This window comes from Corvus cornix, chromosome 3, assembly GCF_000738735.6.
Source record: "Corvus cornix cornix isolate S_Up_H32 chromosome 3, ASM73873v5, whole genome shotgun sequence".
Classification (NCBI taxonomy): Eukaryota; Metazoa; Chordata; class Aves; order Passeriformes; family Corvidae; genus Corvus; species Corvus cornix.
The window spans coordinates 57,441,854-57,469,318 of NC_047056.1; the positions used below are offsets into that span (position 1 = coordinate 57,441,854).

Genomic DNA, 27,465 nt, shown 5'->3' on the forward strand with positions numbered 1-27,465 from the left:
TGTTTTAGGTCAATATACAAGGTGGAGCTATTGCTCTTGGCCACCCTCTGGGCGCCTCTGGTTGTCGCATCCTTGTAACTCTTCTCTATGCACTGGAACGAACTGGTGGAAAACGTGGTGTTGCTGCTCTCTGTATAGGAGGAGGAATGGGAATAGCCATGTGCATTGAGAGATAAATGTGAGGGAATGAATGAACAGCTAGTGTTAACTAGCTTTGAAACATTTTACTAATAAACTAATAAACTTCTAATAACAGAGCCTAAAACTGTTTTGCCTAAAATTAAGTAAGTTTACACCATTACTTCTTGACAAAGAGGTTAGTGGTTATTGCAGGCACTCTAGTTGTTAACACACACTAGAGCTTAACTTCTCACTGCAAGGACCAAACTTGCTTTTAAAAATTAGTTTGTTCACAAGAAAATAGCAGCAACATTCAACCACTTGTTTTATTAACATTTTAGTTATAAGAGTGGGAAGTGTAAGTGAAACAAACATAAATAAAGCCTAAGTTATTCTTCAAGTGCTCCAGACTGAACTGCATCCTCATAGCACCCTCCTCTCTCTTCTTTAGTTTCAGGGTGCAGTTTGATAAGGTCATCAATTCGGAGAATAGTAATTGCAGCTTCTGTTGCAAACTTGAGGCTCTTGGTTTTGACCATGGTTGGTTCAAAGACACCAGCTTGCTTGTTATCACGAGGTTTTCCATTGATCAAGTCAAGACCAATCCTGCAAAGAAGGAATGCTGTCAGATGGAGAGGGAGAAACAGCAGAAATACAGCTGGGAGTATCCTGTGTAACTCCTGCTTCGTTACAGCAATACATACATACAACTGAAGGGCAGGGGCAAAGGAGTTCACCGAAAACATACATTCTTTTTTTACTATGCAAATCATGGTTCAGTGAACTGGGAGAACAATTTTCCATCTAGGTCACCAGCCCACATCGCTTTTACTAGCCTTCTAACAGACAGATACTTGCCATTTCAGATTTTTGCGATCTGGGTTAACTTGAGCCTCATTGTGGAATGCTCTCAACTTTGCAACAAGATCTGTGGCATCCTGAGCAGCATTTACTGCCAGTGTATTTGGAATTACTAAGAGGGATCTTGCAAATTCTGCTATTGCAAGTTGTTCACGTGATCCCTAGAAAGAGGAAAAAAATTTTAAACCAATAGTTACAACTGGAGAGGAAAAAAATACAGCCATGATCAAGAACAGCGCTAACTGGTAGGGGTTTTCACATGCAAAACCTGTGTTACAGTCAAAGAACCAGAGAGTCTAATTATCAGAGAAAGAATTAACTCATATCCTCCATTTTAAAGAACCATCTTAGATTCTATAAGATGATTAGGTTTTCATGAACCACAGAAATTACTTCTAACAGATGAAAATAAAAGCTTGGAGATTAATTGTGCAAATCTAACGCATACACACCATTGAGTCTCTGTGCAAGACTTACCATGCTGGTTGCATAATTTTCAAGATATATTGAAAGTGCTGCCTCTACAGCACCACCACCTGGGACAACAGACTTGGATTCCAAAACCCTTTTGACAACACAGAGAGCATCATGTATAGATCGTTCCATTTCGTCACACATGAAGTCATTGGCTCCTCGTAAGATAATTGATGCTGAAGTACGAGCCTTTGTACTAAGGATAAAAGGAATCAGAAGTCAGCTGTGCTGAATGAAATCTAAATTAAAATTATTCTTGGTAAATTTTTTCTTCTAAAGCAGAGTTCGGTTGAGCCTCATTTTTTCAACATTTAAAAGAAAATCTTAACATTGTTATGCCCCCTTGCAGGATACATACATTGTAACTTAGTAAGTCACTATTTTAATTTCTAACATGCAAGAACCTTTGAGTTTTAGTCTTTTAAAGAAAGCTACCTGTCAGAGTATGATGACGTTTTCCCATCAAAGAGGGGAAAGTGTACTTAGGTATTAAGAAAGACCCCTTTTGCACAGCCCTCAAAAAAGCTAATGACTGCCAACGTAATAAAACAGGCTGTCACCAGGTACCCGACACACGAGTGCCATGGGCAGAGCATTTCATTCACACACAAATGACACTACAGGAACATGAACACCCAGAAGGGATATTGAAACAGTGGAAAAGTTACTATCCAAAGTATGTTCTCATGAAATGAACTGATACTCAAGTCTTCAGGTACCAGACAGCAGTGACACCAGCACAAGCGAACACTGTCTTTCAAAACAAATTGAAAGATTTAGCTCGCACCTCTTTATTCAGATGAAATTAACTAAGACAGTACCTATTTCCCTTCACTGTCTGTAAAGGGAAGCCAGTTTAGAAACATTTGTTTATAAACAAAAATTTAAGTAAATCTGTCTAGCAATCTGATTGTCTCATATGCTGGTTGACAAAGAGTGTCCAGCTCCAGCAAAAGAGATCAAATACTGATACTCTCACCTCTAATTTGCACTGGATTTGTGTACCCTTTCCCATGTGTGTAACTATTCCAACCACTTAGATAGCATGAAGTAAATAAGTGGAATTTTATCTCAAACGTAGCAGAGAACACATACAGAACTTGAGTGTTTTTAGAAGGATCCTTACTTCTTGATTAAAATCAGCTCATCATCGCAGATTCTCTCTTGGATCACCTCTTCTGCCTGTCCCAGCATTAATGCCTCAAAACTCTCCTCACCTTCAAGGTTTGCAAGGGTTGAACATATGGTTGCTTTAACAAACAAACAACAAAGTGAAGTTAACATTCAATTTCTGCACATCATCCTTTGCCCACTACCAATAGGCATACAGGAAGAAAAACAGAAATAAAAGCTGTGTTAAATAGATTTTTCTTGAACAGCACTTCTAGTTCTCAGGCAGCAATTCAATATTTCAGTTTATAACTGATAAACTGGCTGCTTCTTTTGTTCAACTTTTACAGTGCTTCCTCTTCCACGGCCAGTACAAGTTCCCATGCTTTACCACAATGAAAATATTTTCTTCCAAATTTAAGAACTGACAGATAAAAATCTGTACAGGACCAGATTTTTTTTAAAGTATGCATTTAGTGATTTAGGAGTTCTTCATTCGTCTTGAACTATGTAAACAATGTACTTAACTGTCTAAACAGAGGCTTATGAATGCATGCATAATAAAAACTTCTAAATAAATACAGATTATGGCTCCCATTTCCACAAGAGGCCAGTCTTGACAGTGCAAGGCAGCTTCTTCTCCCTCCCCTGTAAATCTTCAGCAATCAAGTCTTACAGTAGTCATCTACTTTGACAAAGGTCATTTAAAAGCAACAGTAAAGCTAAAAAGAAGTGGCTTAGCTTTACTCATCCTGACCTTGGATGTTAAGAAGCCGTATTTTAAAAATCAGTAACAAGTACCCTAACAACAGCTTCTACTTTGAAGAATAAATTTATAAACCAGTTATTCGTATACAGACATACCTCCCGATGCCTTAGCAATCCGCTTAAGGTCCTTTTTTACAACTCTTCGTACTGCCATAGCTCCAGCATCAACAAAGTATTTCAGACACATATCATCAATACCTCCAGTGGTGAGAATAACATTGGCACCAGTGGCCAGAATCTTCTGGATTCTTTCTTTGGTAATATCTGACTCTCTGCAAAGATTAATGTCAAAGTTATAAAAAGGTATCCAAAAGTATACCACCACATCCTGTCAGCCCACTTCCTGAAACCCTTAATGCAGAGCTCTGCAAGAATGGACCACTGCACAAACATACTTGCATCTCTTGAAAACTGACTTAATACTAGTTCTGCCTCCAGAAGTGAAGACTTCTTCCATTAGTATTTGGTATTGCTGGGAAATGCTAACATTCAAAACATTTTTTACCTCTTGCACTCAGCCAAATCTACATCAAGCCATCTCAACTGACGAGATCAAATCAAGCCTGTGAAACCCCACTGCCTCAGTTATTCAAGCTTCCACACACCTCTGCCTTATCTGGTCCAGCTTCTCAGGGTCTGAGATAACAACCTGAACACCAAGCTTCATTTTTGCTTTCTGCAGGCTGAAGTCAAGGCATGCAATCTTTGCATTAAGTATTCTCTTGGTCATACCTGATGAGGAAAAATAAGAAGAAGGATTTTGTCAAATAGAGTTAACATAACATCAAGTTAGCATTAGAGATTAAAATTAATGTTACTTTCACATTTCAGATTTCTACTGTTTACTTCTCCACCTCCAGTTCTGCCCTACTGCAGAAAAAGCTAATAAAGACTTTCCTGTGTTACCTTTTTATATATGGTCCCCAAAACATGAATGACCATTACAATGTGACCTATCAGTCTCACATCCTGTGAGTTACCTAATCACAGCAAGGCTCTGCAAAATGAAACAGTCCCCCACAAACCTAGCACTGGCTCCGCAAGGGAAGTGCTCAAGTTCCACCAGAACACAGTGTTACCTTGCTGACACTGAGCTACAGCAACTTACCAACACTTTGTGCATCACTGCTAGCTGGGAGACTCTAGTCTAAGAAACACTGGTGAAGTGCAGTATTTTGTGTTCTTGTTTAATTGTCCTGGAACTGAAAACCCACATGGATTTGCAACGAATGCAGCCAGTTCAAAAAGCCACACAGAAAGACGAAGAGGACTGAGCTGACACAAAAGATTTCTGAAACACAGCCTGTTCTTACCCTGTGAGCCCACCACGCAGTTCAGAGCATAACCGTTCACAAGAATGCTCTCTTTTTGGCTGCGGCCATGGGCCTTCAGAACATTAACCGAGTTGATGGGGTACCGAGCCTGACCCTTCTGGTCTGTGTATTTAACTGCCAGTGCAGCATCCACCACCATGTTAGCAAAGAAATCACCATCACTGAAAGGCTGTTAAGGTTAAAACTGAAGAAGGAAACTAGTATCATGCTTAAGAAAAAAAAACCAAAACAAACCATGAACAGAAATAACTGAAAGTGCTAAAACTAAGTTTCCAAAAAAGAACTTCAGAAAGGCAAGAAAGTGCTAGCTCTCCAGCTCTCTTTACCATTGTCTTAAAGGAATGAGTCATTCTAAAAGCTGAAACACTGCTAGAAAAATTATGACAGACTACCATGATGCCTGCATTTTATGTACCTTTTGTTCCTTAAGTAAAATACATATCCTATGTTTGGCCAGCACAAAAGCTAAAAATGCAGGGGTTTCTGTGCCCACGGAGTAAAATTCAACTTTCTTTCCTCCAGATTCACTTCCCAGGTACTTCTGTAACACATTCTTCCACTCAAACAACTCTTTATCTAGCCTCCCTAACAAGCAATGCAATTATTAGGAAACAATACCCTTTTAAAGCTATCCTGATCTGCCAACCCAGATTTAAATGAACTGGGAAGAGTTTGAACATGTTTTCCCATGCCAGATCACAGTTATCTGTAAAACCCCTGTTACAAACACAACAGCTTCACTACTGTGTCATGTTCATAAAAACTGCTGCAAAGGATACTCTGGCCTAGCTACTCAAGCTCTCTAAACAACCACTCTCACTTCACTCACTTGATCAAGTTAAAGGATACACTCCTATAATTTTCGAGGACATTGATGTTTTAGCAGCATTAATTAGGCACTCCCTGCCCAGCTCATCTGTGTTAATAACAAGATTTTCATTGATGTAGCGAACAGCTTCCCTGTAAAATAAAGACAAATACACTGGTCCAGAACCACCCCCACAAAAAGACAAAAACTTACATGTTTTCAGCTCTCCTAAATGTTACCTCGAAGAACAAAGGGATAAAATCAATTAATCTCCAAGGACGGTAACATGACAGTCATTCCATTATGTGATTACAGAAATACAATTTAAAAAAAACCCAAAACACATGAAAACCCAACCCAGACCAACAAAAACCCCACCACCCCTGCAACAAACCACCAAATTCCACTTGGTGCCAAAAAGTCTGTATTAACGCAGTCACAAAATACAGAAATTCAACTGTATCAGTTTCTTACTTGCAGGCAAGTCGGTATCCACCAATAATGGAGGTAGGATGAATTTTCTGTTTCACCAGCTCATCTGCATTTTTGAGAAGTTCTGCAGCAATAATTACCTGTTTGAAATACAAACACTAAATCCGTGCATCCCACACAAGCAAAGAAACTACCTTGTGCAATGCACAACTAAAACCAGTTTCTGACATGAGGTGAGAGCCTACCCAATTCCAACCCCCACCAAGGTATCTGAAGTCTCAGGCAAGTTTTTGACACTCAGTATCCTTGGTACTTTACTTTTACTTCTCACAGTCATTAAAAATTAAAAAACTAAATTCAGTCTCTATCATCAACCTTTGAGACAGGAAAAGATCAATAATGAAACAGAAGTAAGCAAATTCCCTTCCGGAGCACCACTTTGCATATGGAAACTAGTATCTCTAGAGAATACTAAATCTAAACACTGACTTTTGATATGTCTGCCTGTAAAACTTGCTACATACCACTGAGGTGGTCCCATCACCAACTTCTTTGTCTTGCAGGTCTGCCAGCTCACAAAGGACTTTTGCAGCAGGATGTTCCACTTCTAGCAGTTTCAGAATGGTTGCACCATCATTAGTAATGGTCACGTCCTGATTTTCAGGAATCAAACGTGAATATGATGTACATTTCTATCACACTTTCACTGTTGTGTTTCAGAACATTCATACAAATAGAAATTAATTAATCTTCGCAATTGCCCATAAAATAACTACTTATACCAAAACTTTTCTGCGACTTTTTAACCAGGAGTCCCATTCTAACAACGGAAATGTTACTAGTGCAGAATCTGCACTTTCTTTTGATCAGAAAAGCCTTTTTGGTACAGAAACTCATCACACATTTTGCAAATATTGGATTAGTAGTCATGCAATGACCTCCCTCTAACACAGTATTTTATTACAGCAGCCTGGAAAATGACAAACTTTCTACAATTGCTTGAAATATTTTGAAGTACAAAATATTGCTTAAAAATTTGTTATGAGATTACTAGATTTTTTTTTTTGTTGTTATTTCTCCTAATGTGGAGATCGGGACATACAAGTCAGCACCTGTTAAACTTGATTTAAATGATGAAACTCACTTCTTGCAATCTGACCAGTATTTTAAGTGGTTACAAGAACTTACCTACAGAGAAGAAATAACTGTACCACATAAATTACCACCACAATAGCTGGAACTAAAATGATGTAACACACATTACCCAATACTCAATTTTACCACAGTTCTCCCACCCCTCTCAGAACCATGGAAAAAACAGGCACGTGCACATTAGGCCTATGAAGCACACTAAGTAGAAGCACTTTTACACAGGAATACAAATCCTCCTGACACTTCTTAAAGTAATATTACTTACCCCAATATCATCCACCAACATCTTATCCAGACCAACTGGCCCAAGAGAACTCTTCACAATATTGGCAATAGCAGATGCAGCAGTAACTGAATAAATGAAAGAAGTAAGAAAAGAAGAGTTTTATCTTCCCAACTTCAGGATGATTCTCAGATTTATAAGAAACTGTGCCAAGAACCAACAAATCAGAAACTTGACAACAAGTGATCTCCTCTACGATTACAATGCAGCCTATCCAACCTGAAGCTTTACCTTACTTTGCTAGGCTTGCTGCTACTAAAAAACTACAATCTGTGCCAAACTTCACTCTTCCCTCCTAGCTGGTTTAGCTAGCTAACCTGGCAAAACTGACTGACCAGAAGAAGAATGCCTCCTCTGCTGTCTGGATAAGATGGAGTCTGAGGAGGACTGAGGTCAGAGGAGCAGTGGTGTTAGATTAGGAGGGGTTGGTAGCACTGCTGCTTTTGACTGCAGCAAGCAGAGACTTCACTTTCATTTAGTCCTCAGTTCTGGGCAGACAGAACAATGGTATCACCACACATCAATTAGTAAAACATCTTTTGGTCCATATCAGGTCTGTGACTGAAATAAAACATTTACTTCTCCAACTAAGTCACCGAAAAGTGACCTTTGAGTCATTGCTAAAACAACACAAAGCCTCCAAAACATCGGCTTATTTAAAGGTTGTTCTGCCATCTTCATATAGGAAAAAGATACAATCAACCTTTTCCTTCAGACCATGGCAAGTTTTTCTCTATCCCACAAGCATAGCCACTTTATCTAGAAATTGAAAAAGTGGTAGTTAAATGGGAATAGTTATAACTCAGAGACCTTCAAACACCACAAGAATTTCTTTTGTTTAGGAGAATTAATGGCAGCATTCTGTAAGAAATAACGTTATACCAAAGGTGCCATTATTACGCGGAATCTAACTCGTGAATTAAAGGAAGACTCATAAATTTTAAGTGGTCTGCCTAAAGTATCATCAGAGCTACATGAACCAATCTCAGTTTGATCAGGAAGCAAGTCTTCGGCTTCTTCCTTTGTCTTTTGGCTACTCAGAATCTGAGATCGGTCTCGGAATTTGCAGCCTTCCCCCAGGACTTGGGGTACAATCCTGAGCAATGGGTAGCGCGTTTGAGAATTACAGTTACAGACACACATCTCGACGGCGGTCCCCATTTTCCAAAGCAGGTTATTTCCCTGTGCCGGTCAGCAGGGAGCTTCCCCAGCTGCCCCTTCCCCTGCAGAACTCCCCGCAGGCCTTGCCGGCTCACGGCCTACGCGGTCGGGACGGGGCAAAGCGACCTCCGTGCAGCAGCCGCCCTGCCCCGCTGTTTGCTGCTACCAAGGGAAGGAGGGCGGGGGACGCGGGATCCCGTCGCCACTTGGACTCCTGCAAGCGGGGCGGGATGGCGTGTGCTCCACGTCCACCTCCCTCCCTCCTTCCTTTCTTCACTCCCTGCACGCAGCGGCGGCCCGAGACGGAAGGAATCTATCGAGAGGAGAGGCTGCTCCCGGGCAGGCCAGGGCGGGTGAGCACATGGCAGGGGTGACCATGGCCGCGCCATGTTCGCTTCTTCCTGCCCCTCCCTTCCCCCCCCCCCTCCCCCGGGTCTCGCCGGAGCGCGCCGCCGTTACCGTTCTGCGTGCGGACCGAGTCACCGCTGGTCCGCTCGCCGAACACGGCCAGGGGCCCCTCCATCGCCGACATCTTCCCGCCCGGGCGCGGCGCCACACGCACAGGGAAGGGACAGGCGGGCGCGGAGCGGCGGGACTGCCGGGGCGGCGCGAGGCACGCTGGGAACGCGCCCCCTGCCCGAGGGGGCGGTGGGACGGGGCCACGCCCCGCGGGGGGCGGGGCCTCACCCCGAGCCTGCCCAATCCTGGGGCGCGGCGCCGCCCGGCCTCGAGCCGCGATTGGCGGGCGCGCCTGAACAAAGCCGCCGCGCGACGGGGCGGGGCCGGGGCGCTTCCACGGGCTTCTAGAAAGTGTCGCGGGCCTGGGCGCGCAGGCGCGGGGCGGTCCGCCGGGGGTGGGGAAGGGTCGCCACTGCTCGGCATTGGGAAATAACCCGCTTCGGAAAGTGGGGGCCTCGGCATGCGTGTCTGTAACTGCGGTCCTCAAACACGCTACCCGTTGCTCAGGATTGTACCCCGAGTCCTGGGGGAAGGCTGCGAATTCCGAGACCGATCTCAGGTTCTGAGATTCCAAAAGATGGAGAAGCTGAAGACCTGCTTCCTGGAGAAACTGAGATTCAAATACTCTGATGATACTTTAGGCAAAACAATTTTAATGAGAATTACTTAAGTCGTGACTACGACTGCACTTGATAATGGCAGCATTGTATTGTTTGAAGGTCTCTGAGCCGTAACTGTTCCCATTTTCCTACCGCTTTTCAATGTCTAGGTTAAGTGGCTATGCTTATAGGATAGAAAAAACTTGCCACAGTCTGAGGGGAAAAGTCTCAGGGAGCGGTGGGGAGATGGGGAAGGGGCAATGGTCAGTATGGGCATGTAATGGGTGCAGATTCATAGCACGTGATGTGAACAGGCTTCTTGTATTTCGACAAACAGGTACCTTAAGGGGCCAGGCATGACCCCTGACAGCCAGAGGTATGCCTGCCTCCTACAGCAGTGTCCAGAGTTCATCTGTCAGGTGGTGCCAGGGTCTCTCACCAGGCCTTCAGCCTTTCAACACAATTTGCTCTTAGATGGGTCATTAAATGCATTTTCAGGACTACAGCAGTTAAATACAGCCCCAAAGTAGGGTTCCTGCATAGTCAGGCTTGCAGAAAGGATGCTTTGAGAAGGCAGAGAAGCTCTGCTGTACCTGTGTGCTGCAGGAGTTGTTGGAAAGAAGCCTAAAACAGGATGATGGTAGTTCCCGAAACACCTATTGTTGCTCTCACCCACTCCCCTTTCCCTTCCGCGCCTTGATTCCTCTTCCTTAGACCCGCTCCAGAAAACGCCGACCCAGTCTCTGGAGGCCGGCATTTCCTAAAGCCCTCTTTCCATGGGGAAAAGTTAAAACCTGATTCCCCGAGTCGGGGAAGTGTTTTCTGCTCTATTTTGTGAGATGCGAGTGACACACGGGCACCCTTCCCCGGGGAGCGGGCGCTGGGGGCGGTTCTGCCGGCGCACCGGGAGCGGCCCCGCGCTCGGCGCTTCCGCCCGACCCCGCCGGCGGCGGAACTCCCGCGGCCGCTTCCGCGGGAAGCGCCGCCCCTCGCGCATGGCGGCGCCCGGGTGTCCCCGAGCGGAGGGAGGGGAGTGACGGCCGCCCGGGGCTCTGGCCGGTCCTGCTCCCCATGGCGCTGAGCAGCCGCCTGCTGCTGCCGGCCGGTGGGCTCCGTGCAGCGGGTAAGCCCAGGGCTCGCCGTGCCGGCCTTTCCCGGCGGCGGCTCCGCGACCTCCGTGCTCCCGGGGCGATCCGGCGGCCGGGGGTCTTGGCGGTGCTGCTGTGCCAAGGATGAAGGGTTTATACCTTGTTATTTGGTAGTGATGTCTCTGGTTCCTTGTGTACTTCGCTTTCAGTGTTTTGTAAAGCCTTGGTCGTAGTCACGCGTGAGTTTGTATTTTATGTACGAGCTCAGAAACGGCGTTAGTATACTTGCAGTTCACCTTATAAACGGGGGAAACAGGTCGAGGTCTTGTCATCCACCTGTTAAGTGCTTAAAAACTAAAAGCAAGATGATTTTGCCCTGCTGACTTCTCTAAGCTGTGTCATTCTGTACTGTATCCATTCTACTGTCTGCACTACATGTTGTTTTAATCTTTGGTGCTTTTTTATCTGCTCTCCCTCCCAAGGTCTTCGTTTTGCATCAACTACAGCCAGTCTGAAAACTGAGCCCGAAGTGGACACAAGTGAAAATGAGGTCGTTGCCCCAAACTTCACTAACAGAAATCCTCGGAACTTGGAGCAGATGGCCCTGGCTAGGAAGGAGCGTGGCTGGAAGACAACTTGGCCAAAGCGTGAGTTCTGGCACAGGTCAGTCAGGAAGTCACTGCCAGCAATGAAGACTCCAAAAGAAAAAAACCATACCAAAACAAATCCCAGAAACCCACATACAAAATGTATATTTTGGGTTGCTGAATCAGTTATCACATTAGTGTTTCCTAATCAGCAGGTGTCTTCTGTGTTCAGAGAACAGTGGACTAGCAGCATGTGAAAGTCAGCATATGTGGTCAAGATTTTTCCATCTGTTGTTAAGGCAACAGTAATGTTGCTTAAGCAACAGCTTTTTAACTCGGGATTCTCTTACTCCTGTGCTTACCATGCTTCATTGTTTTATTTGAGGCACCATAATAGTCTGTCTGGAGTTGTTTTATGTTTGTGGGTTTTGGTTTGTTTTTTTTAAGTTCATTTTAAGCTGGCATTTCAAAGTCTTTATTTTGTTCTTGTGCAGAGAGCCCCATCCAGTTTGTTCATACCAGGAAAGCCGATACTGTACAGTACAATAAGAAATAGTTGCTCCTAATAAATAATCTATTGTTATGTGTGGAAGCTTATGAGGTACTTTCTGCCAATTGCAGATGTCAAGAAGTAGTTATCTGCTGTGTCAGCACAAGCCTTAAAGGGACTACATAGTGACCTTAAAGTTCCATTTCTGCTGGAGCAGTTCTCCTCATCATACATAGATCTGTTCCACACTGTGCAGGTGTACAGTGCTTAGTTTGGAGTGGTGCTGGTCTGAGGCAATGTAGGACTGTGGCCCTGAGTAACTGATGAAAAGTTGCTCTTGGAATTTCACTCTTCTGAGCTAGTAACAGGAGTTGTGTGAGTCAACACAGGCAGGCAGCGGGAACAACCACAAAACTACGGCTGAAATGCAAAGAGTACATTTATTTCACTGCCTCTCTAACTGGAGGATCCCAAGGCAACACCAAGGCAGAGACACACAGGTGGGAATGCAGGCATTGTTAGGCCTGATCTGTGCAGGTGGTGGGCCTGCTGTTGGCACCCATTTATTAAGAGCATTTTGGCTTACCATCGTGCTGTGCTCTCCCCCATGCTTTTTATGATCTCTGAGCTTTGATCTTCTGCCTATCAAAACAGGGAGCTCAAGCACATCCATGAGAGTGCCTCCAAGTCTCTTCAAACACCTATGTTATGTCCACACAGAGATTCTACTTCTCAAAACAGACAGAGGATAAACATCAGTAGGCATAATACATGGGGTTTCCCACAATGTTATTCTGCAGGCCTTTCCATTCCCAGCTGCAAGGTCACTTGAGCAAATCTTCCTCACCATTCTTCTGCTTTTAACCCTTTGCTCCCAACTGAGTCCTATTATATGTCTTAATAAGTAAAATTACAATATAATGTAATACATCAGTACATTAAATTTTATTTAATAAAATGTAAGCATTTGACTGTGTTCTCTGGAAAAGACATTATAATCCCATGTTATTTCTTTCCTGCACTCAGATTACGGCTCGAGCGGACGCAGCATTACGTAGAAGCCTTTGTTGAGCGCTCTAACGGGGATGTTGTGGTATCTGCCTCTACCCGAGAGTGGGCCATAAAGAGACACTTATACAGTCCCAAGGGAGTAGCCGCATGCAAAAACCTTGGCCGTGTAATGGCACAGCGCTGTTTGGAAGCAGGAATCAACTTTGTGAACTTCAAAGCCATTATCCCCTGGGAACACCATTGTGACTCGGCAAGTACCCATCTCCTTATTCCTTTGGCCCTTTTTTCCTTTTTAGGTATTAATTTTACTTCTCTTCACCATTAATTTTCTTATGTGGCTTGACAATCCCTCCTTGCAACACTCAGCAGGGTAGCTTTGACAAGCTGCAGTTCCTGGCATTATGCTTCCATGAGGCCGTTACCCTCTGCCCCTCGATGTAACGTGTCCCCACCGATATTTCAGTGCTGCTGGCTTTTAAAATTTTTTAAATTTATTTGTGTTTATCTTTTAAACAAGATTCAGGAATTCGAGAAAGCTATGGAGGAGGGTGGTGTTGTTCTGCGTGAGCCACGAAGACTCTATCAGTAAAATGGAGATTGTTGGGAAGACTTTCAAAGGAATGAGGATCACTTCTTTTGGTTTGTGTACTGGCAGAGGGAAGGTCCAGAGCTGGCAAAAGTTGAAATGTATCATCATATAATAAAATATTTCCAAATGGGTAGAAGTGTTTCATATTCTTTATTCTAAAATGATCAACACCTTTAGGGCTAGAATAAACTTACCATAGTTCAGCCTGACAGAATTTATTAATAATTCTACATTTTAAAAATATATTTTATTTTTAAGATTTGACTTTCTTTGTTCTAACCTGAACTCTGGAAATGCTTTGATATTTGATCCCTGTACACTGCCAGTCTAATCTAGCAAAATGTAGTCATTATATGAATGTTGAGAACTGTGATGAAGTAATGTGCTAATCTTGGTGAAAAGATTAAATTCCTCTAACTCATCTTTGCACCTTTCTTGCAATCTGAGATTCTAACTGCTTAACGACATGGATAGGTCTAGGAGGGAAGCTGCACAAATGCCTGCTGTAGGGAGTAAGAAGCGCCATTATCTCCCTGTGTTGGCTGCGTGCTGCAGGCAGGTGCTGTCAGCGTCTCTGCCTGATGGCTCGGCAGAGCTCCCGAGCATGACCAGGCTGTGAAATCCCCACACTAAGTATGTCTGCACCCCTCTGACAGGGAAGTTCAGGGAGGCCAGCCTGGTCAGTGCAACTCGTGTAGCTGTGTCCCGGTGCTGTACCTGCTGCCTCGTGTTTGCGGGCTCTGGGGCAGGAGAAGGGAACGCCTCGGTTGTGTGCCGGGCTACAGCAGCCTGCGGGGTAAGCCCGGCCCGGTTCTGGCATCCGTACTAAATCCTCACCGTTCAACTGACATAATGAAAAAAACACCGCAGTTTGACTGGATTCTTACCTAGTCGTTGGTTCATAATAACAGCAACTCTCAGCCAGTGACGGCCTCTGTGCGCTCTGTATTTCCGGCAGACGCGCAGCCGGAGCTGTGTCTGCGCTCCCTGTGAGCGCGGGCTGTGCGGGGCGGCCCCGCAGCCTCTCCAATTTCCAGCCTAAACCTCCCCGTCTTTTCCTCCCGCCGCTCAGGTCACGCTGGAAGCTCCCGTGGTGCTGCCTTTCCCATCCCTTACTGTGGATCGGGCCCGCCCCGCGGACAGCGCCGGGCACGCAGGCGCCCCGGGCCGCGGGAGGGCGGTGATGGAGGTGGGCGCCGAGGGCTTTGCCCGGCGCCTGCCGCGGCTCAGGCGGCGTATCCTGCGCGCCGCCTTCGTGGGTGAGAGTTCGGGGCGTCTCGTCCGGCCCCAGTGCTGCCCTCGGCCCCCGCCCGGCCGCGCAGGGGGCGGCTGGCCTCTGCCCGACGTAGGGACCCGGGCGCTGAGGGGTGTTGCAGCCGATAATGGCGCTGCTGCGCCCAGAACAGCGAGCGCTGAGGCGCGGGCATTCAAACAGGCGAGGCTGGAAAGGGAGCCCTGGCTGCGGTGCTGGCCTCGGCTCGGCGGGCTGGGGGCTTGGGGTGTTACGGGGTTCGGGAAAGGGGCACGAACACAGCACAGGGTGAGGCAGGCTCTTCCTGAGGGGCGTGGGGGAGGTGTCCCTGCCTCATCCTGCCACAGGGGTGAGGTAGCTGGAGGTGTAAGCCCCACAACCTTTTCTCTTGAGCTTGCTGCCGGTGATTTGACAAAGGTTACGGTGAAGATAAGTGTTTGAGAGAGCCCTTTCCTCGTGCTGGTGAAGCACATGCCTCAAGTTTCAGATTCTCTTGTGTTCTTTCCATTTCAACAGCCCTTGATATGGAGTTTACTGGCTTGCATTCAACTTCCGTACAAAACAACGAACCCAGGTAAAGCTGTTGGACTTGAAATGTGAGGGAGGCTTGTTGCTCTAGCCCTGTGAGAACAACCTGTGCATAGCAGACTTTGGTGTGTCTGCTCTCCTTTCCCCAACTCTGGTTTTGTTCCTAGCCTGTTTGACTCCCCTGCCGAGCGGTATGTGAAGGCCAGGCAGAGTGTTCAGCGCTTCACTCTTGTTCAGCTTGGTAAGTGCTGCTTTGACACGGAAAGTGATTTCCCGAGGTCTTACAGGTAACTGGGCTTCTGCTAACAGGTGGGTCCGGCAGGTGGCTCTGGCCTGAAATCACTCATTCCAGAGACATTTGCTTGTTGGTTTTTTTTTTTCCCTTTGATGTTTAACACTATCAACTTTTTAATCAATAATGTAAACTCAGGTGGGCTATATACTTTTTACTGGTCTAAAGTTGACCATATTTAAGGGTTGCAGTTAAAAATGCAAGGCTTTTAAATCAGAGGATGCAAGCAAGAAGCATATGACAGCAGCTCCTGTTCAAAGCTGTGTCATTTGATAATACAGTGCATGATGAGGAAGGGGACTACGAGGAAAATGAAGGCTCCTATTTCTGTCATTCCTAAAATAACAAATCAACGCGAGAAAGGGCCTGTGGAGGAGGGCTACTGACAATTAACAACCAGTAAGGAGTCAAGAAGCCAGCTCGAAAACAGTTTGAAATACTGCTTAAAGTCCTGGGGTATGTAAGATCTTAGTGTGCCTTTTAGGGATTAACAGAAGAAAAAAAGAACTGGGTAAGTAAAACCCATGTTTCAGTCCTCTGTGGTGCCCAGCTTGTTCCAAACATTTTTGTAGTGTAGTTGGACCCACAAACTCAGCTGTGTATGCACAGTCAGAGACTCGTCACCAGCTCACCTCTTGCCCATTGCTCAGTCTATTTGTTGTTTAATTCAGATTTGACTCCTTTTCCCACATAGCAGTAAAGGCTTGTCCTGTTCAGCTCTCAGGGATCTGGGGAGTGGCCCAGCAGTTGGTGCTAAGATTGGCACAGTGACATTTGTGAATGGAAAACATGTACTTCTTGAGGGGTTCCCCACATCCCTTATCTAATTTGCACACTGTCTGTAGACATCCAGCTAAACACTGCCATCTCAACAGAGGTTTCTTTCTTGCAGGGCTGGCAATATTCTCAAAAGAAAATTCAAGCAAGTAAGTAAAAAAGCAGTTTTCCATTACAATGAGGATAGTGCAGTAGAGATTTTATACATAATTGCCTTCGGGTGGAATTATTTCTTGTAATTATCTTCTAGAGATATTTTTCTTTTCATTTTAGGTATGTGGTGCATTCATACAATTTTTTTCTCTTTCCCTCAACACTGGGAATAAGGGATGTCGAATTCACCCTCTCTGCATCTAGTATTCAGTTCCTGTCTCATTATGGCTTTGACTACAACAAGGTATGTAATCTCTCTGCCAGAATTGCAGAACAGAAGAAATCTGTGCAACTGCAGAAGAAATCAGGATTAATATCCCTAAATGTTAGGTTTCTGGAGTAAATAGCATCTTCCTAAACTATGAATGCATCATGCAGTTCATTATCGACAGAGGGGTAGTGAGTGCTGTTTTTTCTGAACTAATGTAAAGGCAATAACCACATCCTTGGCAGCCTCAGACAGATTCTCCTGCCTCAAAAAAACCCCAAAAACCTATCTGTTGTGAGCCAAGGATTTACTAAACAGACCCTGGTGGGTGTCTTTACATTCTATGAAGGTACAGAAGTATCAGTTTACCTACATCCTGTGTATTGCCACATTTCCCATTAAATTCAGATTCTGTCATCACATAAGAGTACTGTTTTGCAATTTTGGGCAGGAAGCATCTGATATCTTGACAGTTTGAATTATCTTATGAAAGGAAAGGTAAAAGCAGAGCAAAAAAATTGATTATAGTTGACAAATATCCTTTCCTTTCCTCCATACCTGTTGGATTGCCTACAATTTGGTTGTCCTGACTAACCTGCTAATTCTCTAATGTGCTGTGAGAAAATCCAGGGGAATGTAACCAACCTATCATTTTCTCTCCCCTCAGTTCCTCAAAGATGGAATCCCATACATGAATGAGGTACAGGAGAAGATCCTTAGGCAGCGCCTCTTAGCAGGTACCTGGAAAGTCTGCAGGTGAGCACTTTTCAGAGAAGTGTCTCCTCACTCAGTACTGACTATGTTCATGGCTCAACTTCACTCAGATCACATTTTGTAGAAATGCTGAAACATGTTGGTCTGAATGCCTCACTGCCAGCTGTTCCAGCATGCCGTGCTCTCTGAAGGAAGGTCAATGTCACAGGATACAATGTGGAGAATTGGGTGCATGCTGGGAAGTGAAGCTTTTGCATTCCTGCAACAAGGCTGTACAGGCTTCACCTGTAAAGAGCATTTCTCACACTGCCTCTTTCCTCTCATCCAGCACTAGCAATGCAGACAGGGATGTCCTGAAGAAAGCTATTGACGAAGTGACCTCTTGGATAGCTGTAGCAAAAGAAGAGGATACTATGATTCTGCAGGATCTGAATGGTATGAAACAGTGCCTCCCTTAGGCATCTTTGGGCTCTGAGTGGCTTCATCACTTCTCGTGAATCTCTGGGGCTGCTACTGTCCTTTCTTCTGTTAAATTGCTCTGTTGAGAGGGAAAGCACCAGTGCCCATCCTGCCTTTACAACTCTTTACCCCAGTTTACACTTCAGCTCCTGTCAGGAGTTCATCTCTGGGCTCTGCTTTTCTGCTCTGTTGGGGTGGTGGGTCTTTCTGAAGCCTAAGTGGATGTCTGGATGCTTGGAGCATTGACTTACATTTTGTGCTTCTGAGCAGCAACTGGGGAATTTGCTAGAGTAGTTGCTCTGAATCAGAATAATCTTTTATGCGTTTTAAATCCTGGGTGATCTGGTTTTTTGTTTACTTTCTTTCCCTCCTTTCAGAGTTTAGTGCCTGTCACGTGGAGCAACAGGGAACCCCACAGAGACACATATATGCCAGTGGGGATAAACAGGCCCCTTACCCCCTGTGTTAGGTTTTGGGAGCACTATAGCAGAGCTGAGGAACTTCTGTGCTGACTTGAAGGACAGGGAATTTTTGCAAGGAATAATTTGTGGGTTTACTCATACAACCCAAAACTTAATCTTCTAGGTCAGGGAATAAAATATAGAAAAGGTTAGGAAGAGCAGAGTATTCAAGGCTTTGTCTGTTATGTTTATTTGCAGAGTATGCAATAGGAGGGGTGGAGACTGTGCTGTGCTTTTTATCTGCTTTGTCAGCTAGATATGATACTGATATTTTAATAGAGTCTGGCAATGGTGAGCACCTGTGATAAGAAAGACATTTATTTAAGTAAGCAAGAAGACTGATTCAGGTGTCTCTTTTAATGCTATTCAGAAAAGGACTGGGTTAGTTCCTTATCAGCTGTGAGGGAGAATGCATTGGTATCCCTTGTGTGCTTGGCTTCTCGGTTTGTTTCTCTGAAACTGTCCAAAACCAGGCAGTGTCTTTTTCAGAGTAGGAGCCTTCCTCCCTCTTCTCTTCAGCTGGTCTTTTCCCCCATGTACTTACAAAAGCTCATTTGCCTGAAACTTTCACTGTAATTTTTGGGGTTCTTTTTTGTGTTTTGTTTTTTTCTCTGGGTGTTTTTTTTTTTGTTTGGTTTGTTTTTTTGTGTGTGTGTCTATGTTGTTTTTTGTTAGTTTTGTTTTCTTTCTGTCATGGTGTATGGTAATATCCCAGGGTCATATGCTGAGAAATATTTTTCTATACACTGGGGGAGAAACATGTGGTCAGTCCATCTGTCTAGAAGAATGATGTGTTTTCCTTAATACACTTTTCCTTGCCTGTACCTCTGAAGCTTTTACTGCTTTTACTGCCTTTTTTTTTTGTGTGTGTGTCATAGGCGATCATGTGCTTGAAGTTCAGCTGGTTCTGAGGCAGGCTCTCGAAAATGTTTGGACAGAGCCTCTTGGAGACAAGAAGGTGAGATGGAAATACGGACCTTTAAAAAAGAGGATTTCTCTCTGGACAGATAGGACTGGCATTCTTGCAGGGAGTCTGAAATGTTGCTTGTACTTTTAATGATAGGGTCAAGGAGGAGAAGACAATGACGAAGGAAATGTTGATTTTGGGATCCTAGGAAAAGGGATACAGAAAACCGAGCAACTCTGGTTTCTGTTTGTCCTGTAGTCACTAAATCCCTTTAAATGGAAATGCTTGGAGCACTTTTGGAGGCACCCTCTCTGTGTCTTCAGACTTAAAATTAGGTCCCTCTTTCAATACCTCCACAAGAATGTACAGTTTTAGCCTTTTTTGTGGTTTTCCTTTGTTTACTTCTGCCATGAAGTTGCTTTGAAGATTTTTACACTGTGATTTGCTGTTTTGCTATTAACTACTGGTATTTTACATTTGGTGCAATATTTTATGTATTAAAACTATGGCTGTGGACTTCTCAAACCGTGGTTATGAGTACAATGTCAGTTAGTTGCTTAGAATTAGCTTACAGAAATCTTTTTTTTTTTTGGATTAGTCCTGCTTTGGTCTGATAACCAATGTCCCCAGAATGTCAGATTTACCCAGCCTTCTCATCTGAAGCATTGCCTTTGGGGACTCAGCTTGTATGATTGCTGTTTGTTTCTGGGTTTTTGGTAGCATGAACTTGCCATATTGGTATCAAGTTAAATGAAATTAGGTTCATTTGTGCTCAGAAAAACCCTTTGGTAGGAATCATCCTCTTAAGTAGAGAAGCACTAATAAGACTCACTTTGAGGAGGCCTGTTTAGTTACTGGAGCATTGATCTCCATATAGAAGTGAGACAGTCCCAAGGTCCTAGGGGATGCAGTTTTTCTGTCCTCCAGTGCCTTGAAGCTGAACTTGACCTCAGCATTACTGAAGTCCAGTAAGTAATGAACTAACGTGGGAGGCTGAGATACTCAGTGACTGTTCTTTTTAGGTAATGGTAAAAAAAGTGAGTCCAGAGCATCGTCAGCGTCTGGAGAACTCTTCTTATGACCACTGTCAGAAAAAGCTCATTCTCCTGTCTGCCCGGGGCTTCACCAACCTCTTCCAGATACTGGTTAAAGCCAATAAGGTAAAATGCCTTAACCCTACTCTCATTTTTCAGCTCTTTTTAATTAGCTGTGTTAAGTGCAATATTAAAAATCCTGGTGTTATGGTTTGAGTCACCATCTAAGAAAGCTGAGCAGATTCTTGCCTTTTGGGCAAGCTGAGCTTTTTCAGCATGAGACAGACCAGGTATTGGACCATGTGGACCATTGGTCTGACTTTGTGTGGAAATTCTTATGTTCTGTATGCAGCCTATCAAATGCATTTCAGCTTTAGAAGACTGTGGGTGATGTGCAGCAAAGACTGTCCCTGCCCCTGTGAGTGAGCATATAAATCTGAACGCTGGAACATTGTTCAGCTGAACTGAGAATCCACCTGGCTCCTTAGGTCTACTGAAAATAGAATGCTGCTGAGACAATACCCTCTCAGAGAGTCCACAAGTTGATTTCCTGCAGGCAGTAGTCCTGTGAGCCTTGCAGCCTGAATGACTCCTGTGCGAGTGTGTGTGGATGCTGTCTGCTGGAGGAAAGGGTTACTCCTGTTGAGTGTGCCTGTCTTGTTTATCTCTGAGTTCTCTTCAGAAATGTACTCCAATGGCTGTTACGTTTACATTCCTCCTGTAGCCCCTGGTGGGACACAACATGTTTATGGACCTTATGCATCTTCACGACAAGTTCTACAGACCCCTGCCAGGTACTGCTGTGCATAGCTGCTGTCCCGGGCTGCTGCCTTTGCACTGGGGGTGGAACAGGAGGTGCCGTGGCCACTTGTCACTACAGACACCTGCAGGGCTTAGCAAGCAGCAGGGCTGGTTGCCTCTTCTGAGCTCCAAATGCTGGAGAGTGCATCGTTGCCTGCTGTCACTTCTCTTTCCGATTACTTTGCAATACCATTGGCTTTTCCCCAGTTTCATGATCCCTTTTTCCACATGTGCTTTGCTTACAGAAAGCTATGAGGAGTTTAAAAGGAACATTCACAATCTGTTTCCTGTCATCATAGACACCAAGACTGTAACAAAATCTGTGCAGAAGGTGAGATGCACAGGTCTTTTTGTTTGAAGTTCAAATGTGTTTCGCCCAAGAGAGGGGATATTTTTCCTCAGTGCCCTGTGGTTACAGAACTGCAACCAGTTCTCAGTGTTGCCTTGGGATGTTCTAATTTTAGGTTTTATTTAACAAATTGGCAGTGCAAGTAATTGAACTCACCATAAGGTCTGTCTTGGTCAGTTTTCTCATACGGTCTTCTTTTATAGAAATGTCTGTTTCCTCGAGTATCTAGTCTTTTGGAGGTGTATGCAGTTCTGTGCAGGTAAGTGGTGGGCAATAGAGTTTCAGCAATCCCTGTGTCTTCTTTGGAAAGATATTTCGTAGTCAGCCATTTCCTTCCTCTCAAATGTTTTTCAATGGGACTATTGTCTTTCTAAATTTAAGAGCAAAGGATTTGCACATCTTTCTTATAAAGTAATTGTGTAGTAAATTATTTGTTCTGAGTCACTTCTCATATTGAATCACTGTTATTTCCTTGGTCACAGATATGGTTTGCAGACAGCCGTACACACAGCTTGAGAATTATGTTGCTTATGTTATGTTCTGAAATGAGTAAGATTCAGTTCTTGGTGAAAATACATCCTAATTTCAAATGCCTGTCCTAAGAGACAGCTGCACTGAGCCCAAAGCAGTAACTAAATACGATGTTCAAATGGAGCACGAGTAGATATTGTATGTTGTGAGCTTAGTCATGATGTAGTGGGAGACTTATTTCACACTTCTTCCGTGAATTAATTTTTTCCATGTCAATTTTGCTAAGGAAAGGAAAATTTTGCCTGTTTCCCATTACTTCCTACTCCCAAGAAGGAGATGCAAAATTGCCACTGAACCATGCCATAAATCAAATCCCTCCTGATGGGAGACAATTTTCTAAAAGTTCTTGCAAGGAGTTTCAAAGATAAACTGAGACTTTTCCTGGAGTTTCAATGCTGCCAGATAGTTGTTTATTAAGTCTTATCAGAGGAACAGAGTCACTAGCATGACCCAGGCATAACATAGAGCACAGAAAGCAGGAGAGAAGTCTAATTATCAAGATTTACACAGCCTTTTAAAGATAATTTAACCAATGGTTACTAGAAACGTACATTATTTTCACTTTCCTACCAATTATTCAGTAACATGGGCAGGAACTGTGGAATTCTCTATCCAATCATTCCAAACTACTTTTACTGCATAACATGGAGTAGTAGAAGAAGGAGAAGAAGGTTTAGAGAACAACAACAATTCTCCATTTTGATATTTTTTACTCTTACCTATTTACTACAAAGAGAAGCCCAAAACCTCTAAATTTTTCACCCTGTGACAATCTTACATAGTAGTCTATCACCTAATTCACACCACTGTATTTTCTAGTTCTGATCGTTGGTAATTTTTTCCAAGGTTGGAGGTTAAAACAGTGTTGCTCAGGGGGGTAAAAACCCTTAAACAGGCAGAGAAATATTCTTGGCACTCTGGGTTCCTACACAAAATTAATATATTTTTTTTAAACAGTACTGGGATTCTGAGGTTTTGTTTGTTTGTTTATTAGCAATTTCAGACTGCATATTCTTGTTGTTTGTTCTTTCTTTTATTTCAGTCATTCCAGGAGTGTCTGTTTATCCTCCAGAGTTCCCCATTCAAATAGAACCATCTAGTCAATCCCTTTCCCTGCAGTTTTAGTTCTGCTTACATTGGTTTTTGTATGCAATTAGACCAGATTTGCTGCTTACAAGTTTTGAGTGAGGCAAGAGACAATGGAAGTATTTAGGAGTTAGTTTTCAGGAAGAAGACTGGTAGATACTACACAAGTAAGTATTTTGGCCTTTTCACAGAGGCCTACCGAAGTTCCTTTTAAAGTCTCCAGTAGCTTTTTCTGAAATGAAGCTACAGGTCACTAGAGAACAGTAACTTTTCTCTGACATACTGAGGAAAGACCAAAATCTTACATGTCCACTTGTCGTCAGCAGCAACCTAAATCCCAAAGGTCCACCGTGCCCTGTGATAGCTCTTGCAAGTGGCTGCTCAAGATACGGTATGTTCTTAAGCACATCTTCAAGGTCAGATAGATCAAAGGAGGTTTGTTTGACTCTGTGGATGTCCACATACAAAGCATGGCTGAATAGCAGTGGGTCTGCTGAATTTGCCCAGAGCTGCTGATACACGTTTTAGTCCAGACCCAAAGCCTGGGCTCCTGAGACGTGTGTTCTGCATGTCCCTGGTAGCTGCTGAGGGTAGCACAGGGCAGGTTTGCATCATGCTGCTGGCACACACAGCATTTACACTATGTTGGGCTGAACTGAACGTGATGTGGCTGTGAAGAGTCAGCAACCCTTGGAAGGGGCAAGGGGAGGTGGGAAACAGCTGTCTTAGAAGGGAAAGTAGAAGGAGCTAATGGCAAAGTAGCAGGAGCTCGATGGCTGGTGTGCAGGGTTAGTGAAGCCTGTGCGGGAGGTTGTGTCCAGGACATGGTGTGATACTGGCTATGAGGCAGATGTTTTCTGGCTTCTCCTGGCAGCATTGTGTCCTGCACCACAGGGCCTCCTGTGTTTTGAAATGGTTCCCATACCATTAATGACACAGATGACACAGTCTGGTTTAGACTTTCATAAAAGTTGCAATTTTTTAATGTGCTAAGCTTTTCGGACATTCATGTAACTGCTGCCTTTTTTTTTTTTTTTTTGGTGTTGTTTTAAAATGCATGCTAGAAGCACAGACTTTTTACTGAGTCTAAAGTTTTCAGGGTGAGGAAGGAAACAGAGCTGGGGGGGGGGAAAGAACCTCCAGAATAGTGGATCTTATGAATTAGGATTCTGCAGTGCAGCAGTTTTCACAGCATGCTAAATGTGTTTACTTCTTGATTCTGTTGAACACTTACAGCTGAGAAGAAATCCCCTCATGAGGCAGGCTATGATGCATTTCTCTGTGGTTCAGGTAAAATGCTTCTTAAAAACTCCTTCAGAGTTTGTGTTGGGATTTGGCAATCCTTTCCTTCTCTGTACATCTATTTGATGTTAAGAAATACTTGTTTATATACAGTCTGTTGCTCTTAGTAACTTAACTGCACTTCAGTGCATTTTTGCTTTCTATGTATTTAGCTCTGTTTCTCTAGCTGTGTTCTAATGCCATCTCATTTTTCCTTTTTCTAGTTCTTCTGATGTCAGCTCATTTGCTACTGTGCAGATCCACAGAGTGAGTATTTAAGTGTTGACTGAAAATTGCATTACGTGGATGGGTCCCATGGAAAAACAGTCTTCCTTTTGCTCTGGCTGACTTTTTGTATCGCAGGCTGGCCTTCCTTTTGGACAAAAGAAAGTGTTATTGGAAATGTCATGTTCTAATTAGATTTTTATTTTATAAATCTGAAAGTAGTAGTTTTATGTCAAAGCTGACATTTTAAAAATGAAATCAGGGGCCATGTGATGGCTCAGAGGTTGGGAAATGACGTTGTGACTTCTTTATTCTTGAACAAGCTCTCTCAAGTTCAGTTCACTTGGGTAAGGGTCAAATAATTTTCCATTAGTTTCCATTTTTGAAATCTCTGTGAATCGGTGCCTTCAGTTAAGTTCCCTTTCCTTGCAGCTTTTTGACTTCTGTAGGAAGATACTAAGATCTGAAATACCTATTCTGTCACTAGTTGAAGAGCTTGACACTGTGGAGCAGTGCAGCACTGGAGAAACAAAACTTTGTTCTCTTTTGTTTTCTGATTTAGTGATGCAGTGGAGGCTGATCCTTCTTTCTCGCAGTATCTCACCGTGTTAGCCGAGCATGTGAACAAAGTGAATTTCATCCGAGGTGGTGTTTCAAGCATTGTGCGTATGAATTGCAGGTCTGTGACCTGTTTGTGGGGTGCATAGGTCAGTAGCCTACTTGATGGCTTCATTAGAGGAGAGGAATCCACCGGTGCTGGGCCCACCTTGGCAGAAATTGTCATCATACAAGTGACACAGTGAACCTTTTAAAATGTCCAGTGAGTTGAATTTCTGCTTTGTGAAATGCATTCATACTTTTATTCTGTAAGATGGCATTAGTCAGTTTACATTGCTGTTTCTCAGGTAGTTTCTCCATGGTAGTCATGACAGTTTGCTTTTATGACCATATTTAGATGAATCTTGGGGCAAAAAAAAAAAAATTACACCAACAGCTGTATTATACAACCTGTCATTTATTTGTCATGTTTTGCATATTTTCTGATTATATTAGTAGTGCCTCTGTAGTACTTCCAAATTCAGATAGGTCTCAATGTTGTCCATTTTCCAGAATTTTTCTGGGGAAGATGTTCCCTGCCGTCATCCCCCTGCCTTGATTGTTCATGTCCAAGGCTGGCCAGGGCTGACTGAGAGACAGATTTACCAGGAGTTTAAAGCTCGTTGTCGCTTTGATGTCAGACGGCTTTCAAAGAACCAGTTCATTCTGCTCTCCAGTCAGTACAAGCAGTAAGTGATCAGAAAGTCTTGATTTTCAGTCCTTTGTTCCCCTGATCCAGGCCTTCATCCCACCCTCTCTCTGCTGTGACAGCTCTTGGACAGAAATTCCTGCCCTGAGCTGTGGGGTGCTGCAAGCAGCCTGCGGGCTGAGGCTCAAGCCGTGCTTTCATTGCAGCGTCAGGCTCGTCCTGCGGGATTACAGGCACCACCCTCACCTGCAGGTCTCCGTCTATCGCCACTGGAGGCACTCGCCGAGCGTGAACTGCCTGCTGCAGTGAGTTGCGGGAGCACGGGAATGGGGAGAGGGGGAGCATTCCTTTCAAGTCCGACGCCCTGGCACAGCAGCAGCCTGCCACACCTTTGCAGTGTCCTCCTGCCAGCCCCTCGGGGGAGAATGGGGCTCAGAAGAAGGTTTGCGTGCTAATTGCTGGGTGGCTGCTCATGAGCTTTCAGCCCTGGGCAACTGGACTTTAATCTTGATCATGGTTACCCTGGGAGTGTTACACCGTGGATAGCACAAAACCACATACATGCTGTAGTAACAGACAGGTGGTAATCTGAATTAACTGTAAGCCAGCTCTACTAGGCTTGATGAGAGGGAGGCAGAATCTCAGGTGTGGGATGGATGTGGGGTTTTTTTCTACAGCTGAGTTGAAAGCTTGGTAGTGGGAGAGAATTCCAGGTTCAAAGTGCATCCCTCTTGTGAGATGGTGACAGCAATGCTCGTGAAGGGTGAATTTCTGGCCTGACATGGTTTGGAAAAGAATCTAAGGGCTTAATAAACACAAAATTAAGCCATAAATATAAGTAGCCTAACAGCATTTTATTATTCTTGTCCCTTAGAATCTCTGGTATTGTGGCACTGTGGTCTGTCTTGGCCTTTGCACTTGGAGGAACTTCTAGCTGTTGACTCCAAACAACTGCTGTAGAGATGAGACATGAAGAACAGTGACCTTATTTCTTGTGTTTGTTTTGTTTTGTTTCATTCAATAAAATATGAAAAAAAAATGAACAAAAAAAATGAACAAAAATCCCGCCAAAACTTTGAATTGTTTTCCTGGATATGTGTTTTTTAAAGGGGGTGTGTTGGTTTGCAGTTTGTGGTATTTTGTAATCTGCTCAAAGCATCACCTTCTGAAGAGGGAGATGATTGTTTCAGTGCCTAATTTACTTTAGTCCTATGTTGGCTCTTCACAGCTATTCATACCCTCAGCTTGTTCCCAGTGCTGGTGCTTGCTGCATAAAACACATTGCTGATAAAATTCAGGAAGTTATGAAATGAAAGATGCTATTTTTAGCTACAGTTGTAAAGCAGGGGAAATGTCACTGTTTATCAAATGAAAATGGGCAGAGTTGATGGAGAAACCACTCTTGGGGCTCATGACAGATTCTGGGGAATAATAAATAATTTGCAGTGCTGTCAGTGCAGTATCAGACGGTGGTATTTTCAGTGGCAGTGTGGCTGAGGTTTGACACAAATAAGTGGAATTTATCAGGTTCCAATTTGTGGAGTATAGAGAGGTCATGTGAGTCAGCACACATTTCTGTTTGCTTCTAGTGCGCAGCATGTGAGCAGTCCTTTATCCAAAGTAGCATGAGACATGCTTTGTGCATCAGTTTCTCTTAATACAGCTGGAGTATTTGTCAGTCCAGGGACTTCAGTCTACAGAGATTTTTCTTATTCATCTCCTTCTCAAAAATAACCTGTTGATCCAGGGTTTCCATAAAATAGTTCCTAGATGACATTAGTCACACTTAATTGGATGGGGCCCACGATCACCTAATAGGCAGAATCTGCCTTTAA

General features: G+C 43.9%; 4 protein-coding genes and 2 non-coding genes across 12 annotated transcripts in view; 4 read left to right on the forward strand and 2 right to left on the reverse strand.

Annotated features, from left to right (window-relative positions):
* Positions 1–178, forward strand: part of ACAT2 (acetyl-CoA acetyltransferase 2) — an 8,590-nt gene extending 8,412 nt beyond the window's left edge. The window contains exon 9 of the mRNA XM_039568070.1: positions 9–178. Coding sequence (XP_039424004.1) covers positions 9–176 — 168 coding nt within the window. The 3' untranslated portion in view covers positions 177–178. The remainder of the gene's footprint in view (positions 1–8) is intronic.
* A 250-nt stretch (positions 179–428) lies between these two features.
* Positions 429–9,136, reverse strand: TCP1 (t-complex 1). The gene is made up of 12 exons (XM_039568069.1): positions 8,963–9,136; positions 7,325–7,410; positions 6,432–6,560; positions 5,950–6,047; positions 5,517–5,627; positions 4,647–4,828; positions 3,939–4,065; positions 3,430–3,605; positions 2,582–2,705; positions 1,459–1,651; positions 979–1,142; positions 429–726 (listed from the first exon to the last, which is right to left on the reverse strand). Exons 1-12 carry the CDS (start codon positions 9,033–9,035, stop codon positions 510–512), a joined length of 1,680 nt encoding a protein of 559 aa, XP_039424003.1. The 5' UTR covers positions 9,036–9,136; the 3' UTR covers positions 429–509.
* Positions 8,000–8,135, reverse strand: LOC120411826. The gene has a single exon (XR_005604377.1). It is a non-coding gene; the product is annotated as a small nucleolar RNA SNORA29 (small nucleolar RNA).
* Positions 9,137–9,698: 562 nt separating the features above from the next.
* Positions 9,699–9,859, forward strand: LOC120411827. Its single transcript, XR_005604378.1, has one exon. It is a non-coding gene; the product is annotated as a small nucleolar RNA SNORA29 (small nucleolar RNA).
* Positions 9,860–10,523: 664 nt separating this feature from the next.
* On the forward strand, positions 10,524–13,457 carry MRPL18 (mitochondrial ribosomal protein L18). The gene is made up of 4 exons (XM_039568074.1): positions 10,524–10,684; positions 11,132–11,312; positions 12,753–12,987; positions 13,255–13,457. Exons 1-4 carry the CDS (start codon positions 10,633–10,635, stop codon positions 13,324–13,326), a joined length of 540 nt encoding a protein of 179 aa, XP_039424008.1. The 5' UTR covers positions 10,524–10,632; the 3' UTR covers positions 13,327–13,457.
* A 94-nt stretch (positions 13,458–13,551) lies between these two features.
* On the forward strand, positions 13,552–26,715 carry PNLDC1 (PARN like, ribonuclease domain containing 1). Of its 7 annotated transcripts, none has more exons than XR_005604042.1 (19): positions 13,552–14,585; positions 15,095–15,152; positions 15,274–15,347; positions 16,291–16,324; positions 16,449–16,572; positions 17,204–17,292; positions 17,579–17,685; positions 19,049–19,128; positions 20,100–20,237; positions 20,836–20,905; positions 21,158–21,243; positions 21,465–21,520; positions 23,202–23,269; positions 24,115–24,168; positions 24,384–24,426; positions 24,947–25,029; positions 25,495–25,670; positions 25,837–25,935; positions 26,505–26,715. XR_005604042.1 is itself a non-coding variant. In XM_039568073.1 (19 exons), exons 1-19 carry the CDS (start codon positions 14,510–14,512, stop codon positions 26,569–26,571), a joined length of 1,545 nt encoding a protein of 514 aa, XP_039424007.1. In that variant the 5' UTR covers positions 13,552–14,509; the 3' UTR covers positions 26,572–26,715. The 7 variants fall into 7 exon arrangements, 5 of the variants coding, with proteins under 5 accessions (XP_039424007.1, XP_039424005.1, XP_039424006.1 ...); XM_039568073.1 differs by having other exon boundaries at positions 16,503–16,572; positions 24,947–25,046; XM_039568071.1 differs by having other exon boundaries at positions 24,947–25,046; positions 26,505–26,714.
* The last annotated feature ends 750 nt before the right edge of the window (positions 26,716–27,465 follow it).

What these genes read in the sequence shown, in the direction of transcription:
- TCP1 (XM_039568069.1), bottom strand. Translation starts at nt 9,035, where the DNA reads ATGTCGGCGATGGAGGGGCCCCTGGCCGTGTTCGGCGAGCGGACCAGC. An exon ending in TCCTCGAAAATTATAGGAGT is followed by an intron (nt 4,829 to 5,516) that starts GTATCCTTTAAC and finishes ACAGCCTTTCAG; the next exon opens with TGATGGTGATTTCTTTGCTA. An exon ending in GATTGCTAAGGCATCGGGAG is followed by an intron (nt 2,706 to 3,429) that starts GTATGTCTGTAT and finishes TGTTTGTTAAAG; the next exon opens with CAACCATATGTTCAACCCTT.
- MRPL18 (XM_039568074.1), top strand. Translation starts at nt 10,633, where the DNA reads ATGGCGCTGAGCAGCCGCCTGCTGCTGCCGGCCGGTGGGCTCCGTGCA. An exon ending in CGGTGGGCTCCGTGCAGCGG is followed by an intron (nt 10,685 to 11,131) that starts GTAAGCCCAGGG and finishes CTCCCTCCCAAG; the next exon opens with GTCTTCGTTTTGCATCAACT. An exon ending in AAGCGTGAGTTCTGGCACAG is followed by an intron (nt 11,313 to 12,752) that starts GTCAGTCAGGAA and finishes TCCTGCACTCAG; the next exon opens with ATTACGGCTCGAGCGGACGC.
- PNLDC1 (XM_039568071.1), top strand. Translation starts at nt 14,510, where the DNA reads ATGGAGGTGGGCGCCGAGGGCTTTGCCCGGCGCCTGCCGCGGCTCAGG. An exon ending in CTTCACTCTTGTTCAGCTTG is followed by an intron (nt 15,348 to 16,290) that starts GTAAGTGCTGCT and finishes TCTTTCTTGCAG; the next exon opens with GGCTGGCAATATTCTCAAAA. An exon ending in GTTCTACAGACCCCTGCCAG is followed by an intron (nt 20,906 to 21,157) that starts GTACTGCTGTGC and finishes CTTTGCTTACAG; the next exon opens with AAAGCTATGAGGAGTTTAAA.